At 41.1% G+C, this 20611-nt stretch overlaps 1 protein-coding gene across 1 annotated transcript in view; it reads right to left on the bottom strand.

The window, feature by feature from the left end:
- ITGA4 (integrin subunit alpha 4) overlaps nucleotides 1-19943 on the bottom strand; it is a 39713-nt gene extending 19770 nt beyond the window's left edge. The window contains exons 1-12 of the mRNA XM_074145040.1: nucleotides 19759-19943; nucleotides 19532-19653; nucleotides 12558-12664; nucleotides 12330-12459; nucleotides 10978-11045; nucleotides 10156-10285; nucleotides 6559-6644; nucleotides 6164-6223; nucleotides 5934-6071; nucleotides 4817-4928; nucleotides 1683-1777; nucleotides 1234-1324 (exon numbers count right to left, since the gene is read on the bottom strand). Of these exons, the coding sequence (XP_074001141.1) occupies nucleotides 1234-1324; nucleotides 1683-1777; nucleotides 4817-4928; nucleotides 5934-6071; nucleotides 6164-6223; nucleotides 6559-6644; nucleotides 10156-10285; nucleotides 10978-11045; nucleotides 12330-12459; nucleotides 12558-12664; nucleotides 19532-19653; nucleotides 19759-19943 (1324 nt within the window). The remainder of the gene's footprint in view (nucleotides 1-1233; nucleotides 1325-1682; nucleotides 1778-4816; nucleotides 4929-5933; nucleotides 6072-6163; nucleotides 6224-6558; nucleotides 6645-10155; nucleotides 10286-10977; nucleotides 11046-12329; nucleotides 12460-12557; nucleotides 12665-19531; nucleotides 19654-19758) is intronic.
- Between the last annotated feature and the right edge of the window lie 668 nt (nucleotides 19944-20611).

The following is a 20611-nucleotide window of genomic DNA, read 5'->3' as shown; positions in this document are numbered from 1 at the left end:
GCTAATGTTCAAAAGCATTCTTCCTCTAGAAGATGATTCCTCAAATACTTGTCCACTGTCCATTAATGCTGTGTGCTAACTTCCTGGACTTGCAGATATTGGTAATATGATGATTTGATTTCTATTCCACATTTCAGTGGCTGATACTGAAGGACAATTCAGCTAAAGAGGAGGTACTTGCCTCCTTTTTAATCCAAATATTCATTATTGCTATACAGATACACACATACGTAAAGAATTCAATTATATATATAACTATATATAGTATATGTATGAAATTATACCTAGAGATAGAAAAAAAATATTTAATTTATTCCAAAATAACTGAAAGCTATTCATGCAATAAGGAAAGAAATATGCATAGTATATACACCTCTCAAATGAGGTAGCAAAAGTTAATTATCAGATGAGTCTAAATGATATAAGGGTCTGAGGACGTGAATCCCAAATCAGTAAACAGGCGACCTGACAGCAGACTACTTGTACACTACCTCTTAGCCCAGCATTACAAATTAACCTGGATAACTTCTCTGTTGCCACAGCCACAGTATAGAACATGCAGTTCATGGTAATTTTATGTTTTATGGGGCAGGACAGGCAATACCTGACCTAACGCTTATCTGCATAATGTCAAAATATTTTGGCAATACGTATAGAACAACGAGTATATACTTGGAACCACCTAAGTTGTTTCACAAGAAATTAGCACTTCTGTGTCATGCCTACAAGAACTCCACAACAGTCTTAATCCAATGCCGTGAGTCCTGACTCGGGTTAATGTATCGTTCTCACAGACTGAGAGTCACGGAGCTCAGTGACTCCTGCCAAAATGCAGACTATGTGAAGACCAGTAAGAGTTTTAGGTTAGCACACTAGTCTGGACAACAAACGTGCTTTCAGTGCCCAAACTAGCTCACAGTGACATCTGCAGATAAGATGGCTGCCATTAAATATAAAACCTACATTTTTTCTTCCTCTTGTGCACTATGATCTTACTATTACATCATTCTCAGTCCTTAAATAATAATTAGATGACCATGAAAACTGACTGCTTGGCCTCAGCTTTACCTCCTTTTATATTTTTGTTTCTCTTCTCACAAAATGCAAGATGCGATATGTCATCTTAATAAAAGATTTTGCTTCTGTTAAAAGTAACAAGTAGCATGGTAGGGTCGTTCCTTATGAATCTCTACTCTTTTAAAAATGAAAAATAAACAAAAGTATTTAATTCACCTTGATAACCATTGTTATCTGCATCAATGCCACTTGCTATGGACTGTCCAAACATACTCAAAGAGTTACTGATCTGATGTCCTTGTATTCTCTGAGGAGGAAAAAAATAGAAAATTATTCTTGGAAAGCTAATCTTTGAGTTGCAATATCCAATGAAAGATGTTACCACAACCATCCTGCTGCTGAAGGCAATTAGATGCTTACCTCCGAAAGTAATATTCCTCAATTACTGCAAATGTTATATCCCGTAAACCCTGTCTGAGTCCTCCAAAACAATTTATTTTTCTGTTATAGGTTATATTATGACTGGAAAGCATAGAGTACGTAAAAAACTTCTGAAGTCTTTTACAGCACCTGAGACCGTCTGAATGTTAAATGAAAAGAAAACAATCTCAAATTTAAACTTAAGATTTTTCCAGATTGATTATTTTTCATTAAAAAAAGCATACCTGTGAAAATGATGGTGTTATTCCATCTTCCCTGCCATTGTATATATAAATAACCCCTTTTAGATGATCTTCTTGTGGAGCCCCAATTGCTACATCTGTGGAAAAACAATTTAACAATAATCAGTTGATTAGGAAACATGAGCAAGGAAGAGTTAAAGAAATCCAAATCATGATGCATGCAATGCCAAACCAAATTTATTTGACTGAATTCAAAAGAAGTGTTGAAGGTAGATATAATGCAAACAGAAACAATATGGACCGGCTCAGTAACCTGCCTGCCTTAAGTACTATGTTTCTGGGCCAAATAACAGCCATTTTGTTCAAGACAAAGTCTGTTCCTACCAATACTGAATTTGACCCTTAAGAGGCTAAGAGGTTATTATGGAAAATAGCCAAAATGATCATAGTTTAAAAAAAAGAAAAAGAAAATTAAAAAAAAGCCTTGTATTCATGAAATTATGATGATTTTCCTGAACTCTGCACTCTGCTATTCCCACATGGATGAAATCACTGAAGCACACGAAGGATTCTTATTATACTGCCTGAAATAACCATTTATTTTTCCATGAAATGTCCTTAACAGCTGATAATAGGCTTGAACAGGCATTTAACAAGGAAACGAAGGCAGCTGGTTTGTACAAAGAGGGGTGGCGACACATAAGCAACCAACCCACCCACACTCAACAGCCTTTACCAAAAAGCCCCAGGGTTCAAACAGCCAGAGGTTGTTAACGAAAAAGTGAAGGGGGAGAGCAGGAGATGAATTAACATCATCTTGAAATCCACTAATATAAATTAATGACTGTGAGCTTTCATTCATATAAGCAAAACTGCACTATCTGCAAATCGGAAATGCCGTATGCTGAACCAAACCAAAATCACAAGAAAAGCAAAGCTCTGACAATTTGGTGTTACTGAACAATTCTCTGAATCCATACTTTGGTGACTGAGACACATGAAATACATTATGTCTCTCTACTGGTGAGATGAAAATAGGACAGCCAAGTTGTGCTAATTAAAATTATGCATATGTTCTTGAGGAGGTTAGACTCTACACCAACACGCATACCATTATATTCACAGGGTTGATACTGATGGTTTAGATCACTGAAGAAGTTGGCTCTGCTGTGCTTCTTTATTACTTGCTAAAGACAAATGGTTTCTAACACCCAATTTCTCTTTGTATGTTGCTTCCAGCTGTTTTTCTTGCAAAATTGCTTTTCCTACTGCCACTCTCAATATTGTCTACACTTTCTTTTCAATGTTTTTGCTCCCTTCAAAAGCTAATCCACTTGTTTGCTCCGCTTTTCCCTGCAGTTTTAGGATGCTCGTTTCACATTATACTCCGTGTCATACATCTACTTTGCTACGCAGCTATTAATTTGATTCTACTCTGTTTCCCAGCCCTGCATTTGGATACAGTTTTCCTTTGCAGTTTGAACATGTTTTAGGGCAAAACCTGAAAGCTGTGTATAGGAACGTGAAGGTAATGCAAAACAGGAGAAACTAAATTTAGCGAATCACAGAATGATATGGGTTTGACAAGAGTTTGAGGAACAGGTACCAATGGTGTGTGTGTGTGAGGGAGAAGACTACTTTAAGGAAAAAGAGACCAGATAAGAGAATGACTATTCCAAGCTTTGCAGGTTACAAAACAGGACCAAGAACACAAGACAAAAGGAAGAGTGAAAGGAGAACCCTGGACAGTATCTGCAAATAAAAAAGGATAATTCAGAAGTGTGAAGGACGACGTGGACCTGGTAAAGATACAGCCCAGAAAAAACTGACAGTTTTTGCACAAAGTATATTAGCTCCCTGCATACAGTCCAAGTTTCGATGAAAAAAATGAAACTATGAATTTTTGAACAGTAGAAAATGCCTGTTGTATTTTTATCCTGTCCCTACTCAGCCTATTGTGCCTGCCCTTCTGCTACAGAGGAGCACATGCCAGTTTTTCAGAGAGGAATACTGGCCATTCCCATTTGTTTGAAACCATGACAAGATGAATGAAGCCACCGAAGGTCCCCTCTGCTTGTCTTCAGTCTAGCTGGAGGCCTCCCAGTTGGCTGTGTTTTTGCAGGCTACCTGAACAACTAGCGAATGGTCTTGTGAGGAAAGAAACAGAGAGCAGGAGATCATGGGGCTTTCAGCAGCAAATATATTTTAGGCAGCCTGACTGGAAGCAGAAGGGAAGTAGGCGGCCACGAGAGTCGTTCTAGATGTTTTAACACATCTTACATCCTTTCATCTGTTTTCTGTAACTAAAATACCTTTTATCTACAACTTTCACATGGCATTCTCTTTTCAATGTCTATTAATTTTTATCTTATTGCAGAAGTTAGACACAAGTCTGGAGACTGAATCTCTCCGCCCTCTGAGCACGTTTCACCTGAACAACATCAATGGAAATTTCAGCCCATATCTCATCATATTTAGAGAGGGTGTTTCAGCCTGGGTGGTGGGGAAGGGAGGGAGGATATTCTCAGTTTCTGTTTAGGCATCTAATTTTATGTGCCTGAAATAGATACTCCTGCATAGACAACAGGGAGAAAAAGCTCCCTCAGAGTCCCTTCAACATTTTGAATTCACTACTGGGGCATGGCCATCAAAGTCCTTCCCTGTTTTCTCTCTCTGATCCCCGCTGGGAGCCCATGCTAGCCAATTCATGAGTTGCCCGAGGGCCTGAGTGGGAAGTACTCTCACAACAGTCTCCCAACTTGCAGGTTGCTTTCGACATCCCCATGAGTTTAGTACTTCCTATTGGTGACAGAAGCAGATCTTGACTCAATGTGTAATTTTGATCCATGATGTTACAAAATTGCCAAATTGTTCCCCGACCATTGTCTTAGATGTCTAAAACAGGATTAGGGATTCCATTTGAGGTCCAGCACCCAAAAATTACAGACTATGTTATCGTGCTTATGCTCACACTCTTTATTAAAGCGACAGAACCTAATCTCTTGGTATTACACATCAATGACTGTGAAACTGCTATATTTCACATCAGTGGCCTAGAAAAGAAAGGCCAGGTCACTAATTTAAAGTCTTTTCAGACTTCCATAATCCTCCTGTTTATCGTGACAGTTCACTGCTCAGAGAGAATTAAACCCAACGGATTTTCTTTATATACTTACCTTCAAAACCATCATTATCAATGTCTCCTAGATTGGCTATGGACTCTCCAAACCTGGCTGCATACGAGTCACTCCCGCTGAGCTCTATGTTCAGTTCTACCATCTTTGCTTCCTGAAGGAAAACAGAGTCAATGGGACATTAATAGAGTGTCTTGAGGTGACCTGGAATATTACTCAAAACATTAGAACTGCCTTGGACACCAATATTATAATCCTACTGAACTCCTTGGCGCAGCATTATAAAGCATTATAAAAATTATTTAACTGTATTAAATATAAGAATAATAAAGAATAAGAAAGCTGTTCTTTAAGAAAGAGAACAGCAATGTGTTCCTGTAGCAAACACCTGTAAACAGCAGCAAGCTTGTATCAGAAAACAAGGGCATATTGCTCTGCAAAAACTGTGTTCGCTAAACAGTAAACAGCAGCTGCTTCAGAGGGATTGTGTGTGCCTTAGGTAGGTAGGCATCCCAGAGTGACTTAGTTCTCTGTGAGCAAAACACGTTAAGAAAATGCTAATTGCAAGCATAAGAGAATAAATATGTATTAGTGTGGAGAGGGAGGAAGGGAAATAAGATGCAAAAATAAAATTTACAAAGCCAAATTCAAAATCACACAAAAAATAGCCCTTATACTTTCATTTCTGATCCTTAAAAAGAATAAAAGGAAGCTAATTCTAATGCCTGATCCATCTAGTTAGTTACTTGCCAAACTGTGGACTACCAGTCTCTTTCCTGACTTGTACCACTAACTGAACACAAATTTTTCACTCCTTGTTTGTTTCTGAAGTGCTAAATAAGTTGCTCTTCATACGCCAGTTGAGTGGTAAGCAGGGTAATGGAGGAGAGCTTGCAAAGAGGCTGCAGAGGCAGGTTGGCACCACCTCAAGTTACTATGAAGCAAAACCAGTCTGTCCTCAGTTCTAACAATAGCCTGAGTTTATACAGCTAGCCTGTGCAGTTGTGCTACAGTCCTGCTGGGACTGTCATCGCAGTTCTACAGCTGTTTTTCCTATATCCTGAAATAACGTACGATAAAGAGAGAGGAAATCTCTTCCTTCTTAGCTTGTTATACCAGAATGACTGCGTACCATGTGTTTTTAAGAGAAAATACTTACAGAACCTGAATTGATATAGACATAAACTCTTCCTTCTTCTCTGATGGTACTTTGCATTGGAGCACCGACGAGCAAGTCTGAGAGACCATCTGAATTCAGGTCCACAGCACAAACTGCAGCTCCAAAGTAAGAACCAAGCTGTGTGCAAACAAGAAATCACATTATCTTTGAATTTTGATCAAGAAATGCTAGAAGTTTTAAGATGCTGAAGAGTAGTATGAAAGATTTACCTTTTTACCCCGTAGTTCAAATAGAATATTTAGTTGCTTCTCAATGCTAAAAATGTATGCCTAAAACGAAAATAAAATATAAGTGGAGTTCAGCAAACAGTAATCTGAGATACTTTCCCATGCTTTCTCTACATCATGTGCTAGAGAATCAGTAAAGCAACACACAATATCACAAGGTACAGCTATTTGGTATACCTACCTGTATCTTTCTTTAACATCATAGCTCAGAGCAATGTTATCTAGACTATCTCCCCTCATTCCTTCTTCGACTTTTCTCCCCAAGAGAAATCATACATATCTGATATTTGTCTTTAATATGTTAATCTAAATTTGAAAATCATGAGTCGGTATGTGAGGATATATTCTTCAAACCAATAGTACAGACAATGTCTTACTTTACCAGTCTGCTCCTGTTGGGGTGCCCCTCCAACTACTTCTATACTGGTTGATGTCAGAAAATGTCCAGCTCCAACAGAGTATCCTGTAAATTAGAAATGCATTATTCAATATTGGAAATGCTATATAAAGAAAAAAAAATGGGAACATGACGTATAAAAGCTGTCAACACCACAAATTATTGTGAGTCTGACATACAGACCTCATGCAAGTTAGCAATGAAAACAGAAAAGAAAATTTCTGAAATATAAGCAAAAGGTCAACACAAATAGTAAGTTCCAACAAGCAGAAACAAGTGTCAGAAACACTCATTTCTTCCCAGGATCTCAATTATCTGCCATACTTTAACAGCCAATAAAATAAATTGCAAACACCTTCTGCTAATGCATATTCTACAATTGTTCCGTGAGTCCATATTGTAATACAAATAAAAACAACCAAATGTCCATATAGTGCAATGTGGAAATGCTCAATTCAATTGTTACTCTTTGAGTATTGCTGTAACTGGACTGCAGAAAAATGAAAAGTAGAGCTACTTATATGCATGTGTACATAAACATACACAGACACATAGAACATTGTGGATATACATAGACGGAAATGTCAGGAACAAATTGGAGCAAAAGCTTGATTATGAAATAAGAAAGCCTTGCATCAGCTCTTGTAAATGAATCTATGTAACAAAGTATTTCTGTATGTGGAGACAGCTCTTAACAAACAGGACCATATTTTGGTGCTGACGACCAGCCAGAGGACTGCAAACCGAAGGCCAACACCTTAATCTGTAGCTACACAAGTCATCCTTACTCTTTCCAAAATACATTATGGCGAAGTTGAAACAGGGAAGACAGTTACCATCTTCTGCTACTCTTGCATTTACTGAACAACTGTTGATTTTCACAGCATACAGAGAAAATGGAAAAATCATCTTGGATCAGATGAAAACGAGCCTTATATCTTTCATCTGTGAATATAATGTCTACAATTCAAGTTCTCATTAAGCCAGCTTTTTCTTTTCAGATTTTAAGCTAAAAGAGGTGCACAAGGCAATTTATCATTTAAAGACCAACAGGTCAACATCTAGTTTTTACTTATTCGACAAAAAATTAAGCTTAAGTGGGTGAACCTTAATTTACCTCCTCTGACCTTTATTTTCTAGTTATTTCGGTTTTGCTGAAGTATAAACATTAGTAATTCTAATGAACTTGGTCTTTGTATTTTTTAAAACCCAACAAAAGAAACCCCAAAAGCCAAACACACTAAAAGGAAGTATAGAAATCAGACAGCCCTCGTGTTTACTGTGGTATTAAAATGTTTAGGGGAGGGTTGGGGGGGTATTACATAATCAACCCTTTACATTTAAAGGCACAGTCAAATGAAACTTTATTTTCGATCTCAGAATTCTTTCCTCTGCCATTACTACAGACTTTCAGTTTTCTGATATGTCACTTGCCATTCTCAGATTCCTAAACCAAACTAACTATTACCTTGGGATTTCTTTAAGGCAGTTTCTAAACTGCCTACAGTTACTCCTTGATCAGTCTTAGCTGATTTGAAAGACTGATTTACTTATCTATTTCATTTAAAAGAAGTTAGATATTAATCTTCAAGATACTCTGAAGTAATCAAGTAAATACTACCAAACATTACGTATTACCAGCATCTAACTTCTTTCCTTTAATTGTGTGGTACTTAAACAGCTTTGTTTTTTTCAACTCTTAGAAAATGCAACGATACTTTTGCACATTCTTCCTGCAAACTCTTATTTATTAATTATTACTCTTTGACAGTTTAATGAAAAATATAAATAAAGAGGTCAGTCCCAGCCAGGAGGACAGTCTAAGTAGATAATAATGTCGAATATACTGGTCACAATATACTTCCACCACTTGGTAAGGATATTTTTATTCATTATTTAAGGGGGAGGCAAACTCAGTCTTCAAACAAAAGTCTTGGTAACAAAATTAACCCTAAATAGGTTTTGGCCTTAAACAATGCCAAAGATGGGACAGAACAGAAGCTGAGGGAGGTGAAGGAAGCTACCTTTACTTTCTTTTAACCACGTTATGTATTATCATAAGGGAACAAAGTGCAGGTTTAAGTGGCATGGAACAATGCAAAATTTAAGGTTTATCACAGCTGCTGCTGTAGAGACACAGTAGCCAGTGGTCCCTTTCTTCACTTCCCTGTAGAAAGCGCAAGTTTAGAGGACTCACGGCTCTGCCAAGACAGCGTGCTGGCTGTTATGGCTCCACCAGGTCACTGGAGAAGCGTTTGTGAAGCAAACACCAGCTGATCTCAGGACCTGGACAGCGAGGGAACTAGGAGAGAGACCACATGTGCGGGAAGGCTTTCCCTGCACCCTTCCCGGCACACTCCTTCTGCAAGCTTTCACCTGTTTGCCTGTTATCTGGCCTTTGGCTATCAGTGACTTCACTCATTCATTACAGAAATTCTCACTCTTATACTTGTAGGAGCAGAAATCTGGAATGAGGTTTTTCCCCAGACAAGTACATTTTTTTTTCTGCTACTGGAAAGCTGGAGCAAGAATTTTATGAAGTTTTTTTATGTCCTATGAAAGGTTAGAAACATTATGAGTTAACCATAGTGATCTGGGTATCTGATCACCTTTTACCACCCAGCATCTTGTTTGCTCTTGACTTTTCCCACAGAGCCCAGGTGCAGCCCTTGCAAGGCTCAGTGCCGAGCTCTGAAGTGTTAGCCACTTCGTATTTCATAACAGTTATTTCATAACCTACGCCTGCTTCCTACTGTCAAAAGAGTGAAATCAGAAACAGGATATGTTTATCCACGTGAACCCGATCTGTAAATGGGAAAATGCAAAAACCAGTGGTCACAGGCAAAAATATTCTTGCTTAGGAGCTCAAGAAGGACAGATGAGCTTTTCTTAGTGTGTACTGAGAAAACTGAAGCTGCTGATGTTTCTAGCACAAACCCGTACAAATTCTAGCACTAAACCCAGCTAACTATTCGGATACAGGTACGTATGTAGGAGCTTCATGGCTTTCTTTGCAGACATTTGTAGATAAGGTTTGCCTCTGCAGACCAAGATAGGGTTGGAATAAAAGAAAGAAAGAAAGAAAAAAAAAAAAAAGGTCTCCATTGGAGTCAAGTCTGTCTCTTAAGATCATAGCATACTTCCCCTTATTGACAATGCAATTAAGACTTGTTTCCTTGTAACTTTCATGGTAATCAACTTTTCATATTTCTGTTATATGTGAAATATTTTTGTGAAGTCTTTTGCTATGAAAGTCCTTGGCAGCATTTCAGACTTAACAGTGAAGAGTAAACCATTGCTAACCAGAAGCATATCCCTACCTTCTAAATCAAGAAATGACAGAAACTCAGTGGAGAGATGATAAAAATCAGAAATCCAATGTTTGAGAAGCTTCCACGTAAAACAAAGAGGAAACCTTATAATTAAACAATATTTAACAAACTCAGAACACATATCTAGAAGCGTTGCTTCTGGGATTAGTAAAGAAGCACTGATAAACACTCTGCACTCGCTTCAAGATCAGCTATTTAGCTAATTCTTTGACTTTTTTTGTAACGTATTAAATATTTTAAAGTACCTAGATAACTGCCAAATTTCACTTGGTTATTTGAATCTGCATAAGCAGCGATTGTATTTGCAGTTGTATTGTATACAAAAACAGAACCAGTCCAATAAAATGATCCAGGGGCTCCCATTATAATTAAGTCCTGAAAGAAAAATAAAACAAAGCCATGTTATTCATATTTAAATATTCATGAAGATAAGCAAAACAAGTCAAATGCTTTTCTTTAGATCTCCTGTGAACTCAATGAAATGCTACTGGAGATACACCTGACTCCGTACCGGGGGATTGCCACTAGATCACAGACAACATTCTTCAGACTTTCTAAAAATGTGTTTATTAAAAACTTTGAGCTGTGAACAACTTAAAATAGAGTAACAAAAAGGATATTCTCTTCTCAAAAGAGTTTTTTGGAAATCATAATCTTAGGGTGAAACGGAGATTAAATAATACATAAATATGTATCAATATTACTCCATAAAGCAAGATGTTATTAGTATTAATGTTACATCAAACAGATTACTCATACTCTGTTATATTCATGCTCTTTTCCCCAGACAAAAAGTAATTTTGCATTTAGTCAGGTGTAAAAGTGTTTTTGGGAATAAAAAAATAAAAGTGTTAGTTGGGAATTATTATGCAAGTCTTATCAAGACGCCACTAAAAAAAATGGGAAAAGTAGGATTTGTCCCTCCTGTAAAAAGAAAGACAGTGTTAATGTTTGCATTTACGTATGTATGTATACATACGAATGTGTACGTATATGTAAGTGTATATATATATACATATATATACACGGAGAGAGAGAGAGAGAGGTTTGGTATCTTTAATACACACCTCAATGTAAAAACTAGACATTCCAGCCTGGCATGACCCATAGTTTTCTCCAAACTTTCGCACATGATCTAGGAATAAGCAAGAAATATCAAAAAGGATGAGAAGTATGTAGTTTCAGAACTTGTTACCAGGTCTTCAACAGAAATTGAGACAAATTAAAAAAAAACAAAAAACATGGGTTTTCAGTTCTGTAATATAACTAAAAACACTGGTTTCCACTGTATAGCTTTTAGCTTCAATACAGTATTGTAACAAACTCAAAGCACTATGTATCACTTGATCACAGCTTCCTTTGAAATCTTGTGACTTTAAAAGCTGTAATTTTCTTTTTCAATTGTTCCATGAATGAAACAGCACAAATAGTTTGAGCTGCACAGCTAGATAAACTTAACTCTTCTCTACAACTCTGTATAATTCATGCACAATCTGGCCAACAGGCTTTTGTATCTGGATAGGTGTTGCCCTGATGCTCCACTACTGCTCTGAAGGGCTTCTGTTACAGCTGTCTTAGACGTATTTTATCTGTTGTCCTTAGCAGTTGTCTTTACATCCAATTCTCCCAGCCCTGTTTTCCTGCTTTTCTTTGCTACCTGCTTCCCATCAGGGTTCCCTTCACCTCATCCATAGATTTGTTCACTTAAAAAGTCACTGAAGATAAAAGCATAATTTCACCAGTGCTTGTAACAGTCTCCAAAGTCAGCAGTGGGACAGTTTGATGGCATTACTCTGTCGGTCTGCACAGAATGGCCAGATTGCCAGCTCTTCCTTGCATTGGCAAGGGACAGGGTCACAAGATCGTTACCCTGGATGGGAGGGAGGTATAGAAGGGAAGGCTTATTTGATAGCTTCAAACTTCCTCAAAGGAAGGACCACTGAAGGTCTCGCATCACAGCAGTGGCTTTGTCAGGAGGCAAGTAAGGAAGAGGGACACATGCTGTAACGAGGAACCACAGCAGCTGTGTATCAAAGGATAAGGAGCCAACAGCAACAATCACTGCTGCTCTGCTGTGAGGCACTCTCCTGAGCAGAGGAAGCAAATGAGAGAGTAAAGGAAGGATGGATGTCCTCTACTGGCCTATTTTTGAGAAGCACACATCTTTCAGTGATCCAGTAAGTATTCTTATGCCCTTTTTAAACAATTTTTTTGCCTGTTGAGAACAGCTTTTCCTTGAAGTGATAAACTTCTTGTTAACAAATCTACATCATAAGTTGGGCTCATGTCATCTGCACTCAGTCTTCACACCTTTGGCTGCAGAAAGCCTGCTCAGAGCAACGCAGGCTCTTGACAAACTCCACACCATGCAATTATGTATCTTAACCTTCCCTACAAAAGACCCAAGCATTCTCCTTACCTATATAGCATGGGCGTATTGATCTGCTCAGTTCAGTTCGAAAATCAGAAGAGACAGCAAAACATATACCATATGGGAGTTTGTGCTCATTTTTCGTGTAAAAGACGTTTTTCCATCTATGTCCACAAGCCTATGGATAAAAAACAAACATGACATTTGACACAGAAGTGTAAGAAAGGTGAAGGCAGTCTGACAAACAGACACGCAGCTCCAGCGGTTAATACATACAACAATAGATCCATTTTCTTTTGGCTGCCTTGATAAGCTGACACCCAGCCACTGATTATCACGCTCTTCCAAACAAGTCTTCCCACAGCGCTCTCCTTTGGGGTTGCCTAGGACACAAAGACCAATGCTCTGAACAGGGGGACAAGCCGAAGGGCCACATGGAGAGTAACAGGAGCATCCAGGAACCCTACAGGGAGACTGCAGTAACTTAGCTTTGGTAGACCTGACCTCTGTCTTTGTCTTACAGAGGCCACTTAGACCTTTCACTTTCTTCTTGAACAAAGGTAGGGCTGCACGCAGCCGAAGGGAGCATACTGGTTCTGAACACGATAGGCTGGCGGTGAGGATTGGCTTCTCCATCATTATTGAAATTAAGATAGAAAGTAACATTACAACCAATCTGATGAAGGGCTGGTTTTTCAAGTGTTCTTCGGCCTAAAAGTTCATAAGAAATACAAATAATTCACATGAGTGCTACCTAAGCTCTAGTCTGAAGCAAGCATCTCTCAAACTATGTATCTACTGGTAGTAGGCCTTTAAATTATCTCTACTGCAAATAGCCATCAAATAAAGGGTGCATAACTGCAATCTCTACTGGGGATGCCGGATCATTATGTATGCATATCCTGTGTACTCCTTGCACTGTTGCAATTATTTAGCAGTAGCTCTTTGGTTTTCTTCTTAAGAAGAGTTAATTTTTAAAACCTTGGAGAACATAGTGAAATTTCTTTTAACTCCCCCAAAAGGCTACAGTATTGCCAAGTTAGCAAGTATTTGCTTCCTTCTGGAAAGCAGTAGCAGTACCCATGGTAAGGAGAAGCTACACATTTAAAAGTATTCTAAGTTATATAAAACAAGCTTTTAATTTGGAAGTTTTTCATATGACTAAGCATTAACCAAATTATTGAAACAGTCAGTTACCCAGAAGAGGGTGTCAGTACAGATCACAGAGTACCCATGCAAACAGGGACGTGGTTTGAGAGGAAAACACATAAATCAACACCCCCCTCTCCCCAAACATTCTGCTGACACCAGAACTGAAATTTATTACTGTCCAATGCATTAGAGAGTTTAAATAAATACAGTCCTAATTTAGTGGATTTGTTGAATTCCTTTTACAGGACATACAACTGCACAATTTTGATTAAATATGGAAATAGAATAAAGGGATACACCTTGTCTATTCAGTAGCCTGGAGAAAGATGAATGACTGTGAGCTTTGCTACACACATTCTCACAACCAACACTGACTTAAATGATTTTATACCTAGGATGTCATGGACGTTTTGAGATAAAATACCAGATTAATGGAATCAAGATAAATCTTTATCACACGGGAAGAAAACGTAAGGAAAAAAACATAAGGAAAAGCACTGTAGGAATAAAACCCAACAACCATCCTTATTTCAGAGATTATTCCCTAGTGTATTGTTACAGGCCTAGCAATTGACATTTGTCTGAAGAAACTTTTGGAGCCTTAAGTTCTTCTACTTCCATACTACCTCTCCATTTTTTTTTCAAACATCACTTTTTCTTGCTGCTCCGATAGAAAGACCAGAGTAGTGCAGTCAGGAACCCCTCACCATACTGCACAGAGGACGACGCACCCTGCGCACTGCAACTGTACTCCACCTTCTTCCAAAAACAACACCCTTCACAGTGTCAAGAGGCATCTAACCCTCCTTCATCTCTTCGTTACCACTTCCTCCTCCATGTGCCTTTCCCAAGACATCAAGGAAATAGAACGCAATATGCAAGTAATCAGGAATCGACCTTAGAAGTCACAGTAACATCGCATTCAGTTGTCTCTGGGCCAAGTGATTTTATGTTACTGTAGTTTAATAATTCCTGTAGGTCACCTGAGGAACAGTAATTAACAATATGTGGACTTGTACTCCAAGACAAGCACGAAGTAAAATACCTTACTTTAAAAACCTACTAAAAAAGAGTTGATTTTTCTGCAGGTTGTCAGTTACTGAGGTTCAAGTAATAAGCTTCCGAATTCTCCCACCTAGCTAATGTCAGTGACATGAACTTCCATGTACTGAATATAAACCATTTTCAAACACAAGTTTGGAATTTAGTTTTGGACTTCAATTTTGGAACTCCTCACTTCCTCACAGAGACATTTCCACAATTTGCATGAGTTATAGAGCACGTTAATTTGACTGAAATTGCCTCAGAAAACTAAATTCCATTACGATCCCACATGTAAGAATTAAGCCCCTTTTAAATCAGAAAAGGCACTTCTGGTAACCCCCTTCAAGCAATGCTTTCCATCCTCTTATGACAATGACTTACCTGGGACTTGCTTTAAAGTGTATGTGGATTTCCCGGAAATGGAAGAAGTGGAGAAGACCCGTGTTGTAAATTTAGATCTCAAGAGGCTGAGACTTTCTATCAGTAAGTCAAACAAGACCAGATAACGATGACGTGAAAGACAAGAGGAAGTTTTGCTCATCTCAGCGCTTCATTCCTGTGCCTATTTCAGAGGTCCGTACCAAGAAAAAGCACCACCATTCCTTCATGCTCGTTGGATTGTATTCCCCTTTTCCTTAGCTCCAGCATAAGCTCTTGATTCAGGTACACTTTGGCCTTCTGCTGACCTGCTAACTTACATCCCCCCTCTTTCTCTGACTGGCAAGTACTCGCCCACCTTGGAAATGACAGGCCTTCGTGAGTGAGAGAAGTGTGAGCTTGATATCCCAGACACCGTGATGAGCCCCTGCTCAGGGGATGACATTATAAAAGCTTTATGGAATGAGAAGAGAAAATGCTATATTCTGCACAAGCAACAGAACAGCACTGCATAAACTCAAGAGGACATGGCAGCTTGGTTGCCTCAGGGAAAAGGAGCACGCGCTGTCATAAAGTCACCGAGAGATAAGTAATTGCCCAGCCTGTGTACATTACACAGCTGGAAGATACACTTCCGCTATAATCCCCCCTGCACGCATCCACAGAAACAGCACAATTGCATCTTAATAAGGTCACAACTTATAAAGCCACTTCTAGCTTTGGCCTCAAGGACTTTAATACAGATGTTTGCCATGTCATCTGAGAAGCCAGCTTTATGTAACTTGCTCCAGTGCTTCCCATGCCCAGCAGCCTCCCACGATCCTTTTTATCCTTCCAGAATGCCCCTGGCCCTATTGCTAATTGATTAAAACTACGAAGTCTACTGCAAAGACAACAAGCCTTCCGATATCCTGCTCCTACATGTCAAGGCCCTATCAGACACTTTTTTTCATTCATCCAGGGCAATCTTTTCTCTTTTCACAGATTTGATAGGTCTTATCCCTCTTATGTCCCTCAAACCACTTCTACCCAAAATATTTCAGTTGTGCCAGCTGTTTCCATAACTCTATAGCAGACCTGTGTCCAGAAGGTCCTGTCTTCCTTGGAATAATATGGCTATTTCAAAAGAGATCACTGTCAGGGTACGAGCAACACAAGTGAGATCAAAAAGCCAAACTACCAAAGGCAAACTGCAGTCAAAGTTGAACAAATACAGGTCAGCCTTTTGGGGAAAACTATTAACTGTTCATTTTTCCATTGTAATGATTCAGCTGGGGGAGCTAGAGGGCAATTTGTTCCTAGATTAATTGTAGCAACAACTTAAAAGAAGGGTGGAAAGTTGAAACTGCAGGGAGAGCTTTCCAGCCTTATGCTAAACAATATGCACTGAATTTACTGTGTACACTCGTAGTTAAAACTTTCTTTTTTTTAGACTGGATGGAAAATTTTATAAACTGTTTCCTCTATTTTTAGTCAATGTATCACCCTGTTTCAAATCTGAGAGCAATTTTGTTGAAGGATTTCTCTACTGTTTTGCAAGAACAAAATGTAATAGGTCAAAAACAACTAAAGAACTTCGTGCGAGTCCCTCTGCAATGATCTATGACTACCCCAAACCGACGTGAGCAAGAACTAATTCAAAAGACCAGAAGACTGGTAGAAGACGGACACTTAGCGCTCCAAATAATAAACCTGAAGCACTGTATTTTGTATTTGTGCCTAGAGCTTGATTACAAGCCTCTGCACCTAACATGTCATCATTTAAAAACACTCCAAAGACAAATAAATCAGCAGTGTAGAACACTTGACAGAAGTACTAGAACTAGAAAAGAAACCCTTAAAACACTACTCCTCTGTTCAGCAATCAGAGAGAGATTTAAAAGTGTCTGTGAGGCGCTAGGAAGACAAAGATTTGCTAGTCTGTCTCATGGCAGCACACCTCATGTCTCTACTCTAAAACCAGTCCAGGCCCATGCAACACCCTGAACAACATTAAAATTCTCTAAGGTATACCTGGATGAGTTATTTCCAGATGCTGAGATGACTGCAGTGCAGGACTACTCCCAGCAACTCTTCCACTACTGAGGAAGCAGATAGGAATGTGTGACATAAAAAATACAACAGCAGTTTTGTGTGATCAGTCTTCCTAATTGCGCATGAATCCTTCATTAATTAGTTATGCCAAATTCAAGGCTACTTTCTCGAAAAATAGCAACAAAGTGTTTTAACATATTTATGTCTCTAAGTTATTCATATCCATTTATTACAGAGGCCCAACATTTGGAGTTCTAACCCAGTTCTACTGCCTGTTGTCAGCTCTACGTTTCTATGACTCATAATTAGAGACTTATTACCTCAAAGATTCTTTTACTGAAAGGAATTCAAGTATTAAAGATAGAAATAGCTATTTCTCAATTTGCCTGTCCCAGCAATGTAATATATCCCTGCACGTTCTACAAAGGAAATTACCCTATTCTATGAGATCAGAACCCAAACTTGTCACTGGCAAGAATCCAAGCAGAACGACGAGGAGGTCACTGACTGAAAGACACAGCGTTGATAAAACCATTATGTCCAAAAGTTGCTGACAGCCTGAATGAGTTAGACAAGAGATAATTAAGTTCAGCTTTGCAATTCTGAGTTCCCTTGTGTATTTCTGTGACTGCCTGACAGGATGGCAGAGGCTTAACAAACCTCAGATACTATCCTACTTCATTTACATCCCATGCACCACAGCCGCCTTTGGCTTCTTCATTGACCTCACTGACCTGTTTTACAATAGAGCACTTCTTTTCACTATCTATTTAACTTCAGAAATACTGTAGATGTACCCTAGTGATGTAAAGCACTATGGAAACTAGCACTAAGGGAAACAAACATTTTGCAAACATCTCTTGTAGTACCACTACTTTTAAAAATGCGGGACAAGACAGTAAACATCACTGTGTAACCTGCGGCCTCTAAACCCTGCAACAGAAGCTGTGTTAAATTAAGCCTTTGGAATCACATAAACATTTTCATTCACCTGTTACGTCATTTCGTTTGAATCCCCTAAGATACTGAGGAATCAAAGCCCATTGAGTTACTTGGTTAGAGCTTTTTTCCTCCACTGGCAAAATGAGTAAGTTGAAAAGTACTGCAGATGTATGTATTTTTCAAAGAACCTGAAACTTTCTACCCTTCCCCTCCCTTCCTTCCCCCACACAGTGAAGGTCTATTTTTACCTCCAATGCAGTAGGGTTTATTGCTTCTTAGCATATGCTATTTCACCACTTTAGTTGACTCCCGACTTTTGCAAGCCTCCACTTAAAAAGCTGCAGTTGGAGAAAAAAGTTCTTTGCTATATAACATTTTTCAATAGATCTAATATTGGAATGAAATTATTCAAAAAAAAAAAAAAAAAAAAGGAACTTCTTGGGCTGGAATAAGTTTAATTGCAGTTCTTTCTCCGAGCAACTGCTTGTTTTTTCCTTATGTGGCTACAAGTAAAGCACCACTTAAGTATCCTAAGTTTTTGTAGCTCAGTTAAAAAAAATAACTCTTATTTCTATCTGTCAGAGAAAAAATGACAGAACACATCAATTCCAAGCGTTATGCATAGATGTATAGAGAAATAATTGTTTCAACATTTTTGCCACAGAATGCTGCATTCTGCCCCGAAAGCCCATCAGTTCATGGTGCGCTATCATTTTCACTGGTTTCAAATATTTTGAAAACCCTTTCCCGCGCTTCTTATCCTTACTGGGCGGCAAGTCCATAGTTTTAACGAATCGGATAGTCTCGGTCACAACAGGATAGAAAGTTCAGGAAGCTTTCTATGCATAGCCTAAGGATAGAATGAATGGCACTGTATGCAAGGGGGACAAGAACAGAGCCCAAAGCAGTTAATGCGTATTCATCATAACCCATTGCAAAGTTTTCTCCTTTTTAACAAGTATCAAACACTTGGAAGTTGGGTAAGTGCAAACAGTTACATCTCCCAGGCACGGGGACTGGGGAGGTAGAAAGGAGCTAGGTCAAATGCAGAAGCTAGAAAAAACTTATTCAGTCAAAAATAGCTTTGTTCCCCTGAAACTCAATTTTTCAGCAAATCTGCAAGTAGGGAGAACCCATCTGCAAGAGGACTCTGGTTCAGAGTTACTCTAGGGTGGCTTCTACGAAGGGGAAAGCTTTGCAGAAGGAAAGACGATTTAGGCACGTACTTCCACCCCCCCACCTCTGAGCTAATTACATTCGCCCCCTGCTCTGAAAGCTGAACCAGCTTTCTGCTGAGAAGCACGAGAGACAGACCAAAACTCTCAGGAGGCTTTTGAACTGTGGGGGCTGAAAGGTGCGAAAGAAAACTGTGGGAACGGGAGCTGTCTCAGTCTAAATCAAGTTTTGGTGCATTTCTATCTGTCTAGAGAGAAAAAAAAAAAAAAAAAAAAGGCGCCACCGTTACCACTCTTGGTCAATAGCGTTGATCTCGCCCTCCAGCGAGAGGCAAACGCCAGTTTAATCTGGCAAGGACCCAGGAGAAACGGCCCGCAGCCTTGAAGGCAGCAGAGCCGCGGTGCGCGCAGGGGGGGCACGGACCCTCCCGTCCCGCCGCCGTCGGGTCCAGCCCTGCCGCCCACCCCGACCCCTCCGCCGCCCAGCGCCGGAGTCTCCCCGCCCGCGCCCCGCCGCCGACTCACCCAGTTGGAGCTGGTCACACTGCCCGCTAGGATTTCTCCCGATCCGGCACCGGAAAATGGCCCCGGGGTTGGCCACCGAGACGTTGGCGGGCCAGTTGGCCCGGGGGGCGCCCGCCACCAGCCTGCGGGGCAGAGACAGCAGCGTGAGCGGCCGCGGCCGACGGAGCCGGGAGAAGGCGCGACGGACGGTACGCGCCCCCGCGAGGGCGGCCCAGCCGGGGACTCACCATCTCTCCTCGCCGTGTTCGTGCAGGAGAACCGAGTACCCGAAGAGGGTCCCGTTGTCCCCCCGGAAGAGCAGCGGGTGCTGGGTGTCCAGGTTGTAGGGCCGCGCCGTCGGCAGGCACTGCCACAGCAGGAGCAGCGGGGCGGCCCAGCCCGCAGACCCCCTCGCCCTCCCGCCGCTCCTCATGGCTCCGGACGGCCCAGACGCAGACGAGCGCCCGGCGCCGGCTTTCCCGCCTAGCTCCGCTCCCCCTGCTCGGCGAGAGGGCAGCGCCGCGCCCCCGCCCTGCCCCGGGACGGCGGCAGCCGGCGCCCTGCACCGCCTCTGCTACCGGCGGGCCGGGCCGAGCCGAGCCGGGCCGGGCGGCCTCCTCGCAGCCCGGGGTGGGGGCGTCCCCTCCGCGGATGGGGGGAGTCGCTCGGCCGCGCCGCCTCCTCCCGCGCAGCGGCGGCCCCTCTCCCTTCTCCGGGCGGCGGGGGTCGGGTTTCTCCCCGCCCCGTCCGCGCCCACGGGGGTGCTGCCGAAGGGGGCACGGTCCCCCGGACCCCGAGTCCCCGGGCAGGGCACGGCCCTGGGGGACGTGGCCGTCCCGGCCCCAGCGGGACAGCGAGGGGGTCGGCTGGGCTCCCCTGCCCTCCGCCCCGGTACACCTGCCCGGAGGGCGGCGCGGGAGAGCTGCCTGCGCGGCGGGCGGCCCGCAGGATGTGGCGAGCGGTTCGGTGGCAGAGGGGGAAGGGAAGGGCCCGCAGGTTTTTCCTAAAAATCTCCCTGCCAACTCTGTCTCCAGCCGCCCTTGAAGAACCCGGTCCCAGTTGGTTCTGTTTGCTGTTTACAGAGCCCGTCTCCCTTGAGCA

The sequence above is a fragment of the Numenius arquata genome, chromosome 3 (genome assembly GCF_964106895.1).
Source record: "Numenius arquata chromosome 3, bNumArq3.hap1.1, whole genome shotgun sequence".
Lineage (NCBI taxonomy): Eukaryota > Metazoa > Chordata > Aves > Charadriiformes > Scolopacidae > Numenius > Numenius arquata.
The sequence above is the reverse complement of the archived record's forward strand: the minus strand, read 5'-3'. Positions and strand labels throughout refer to the sequence as shown.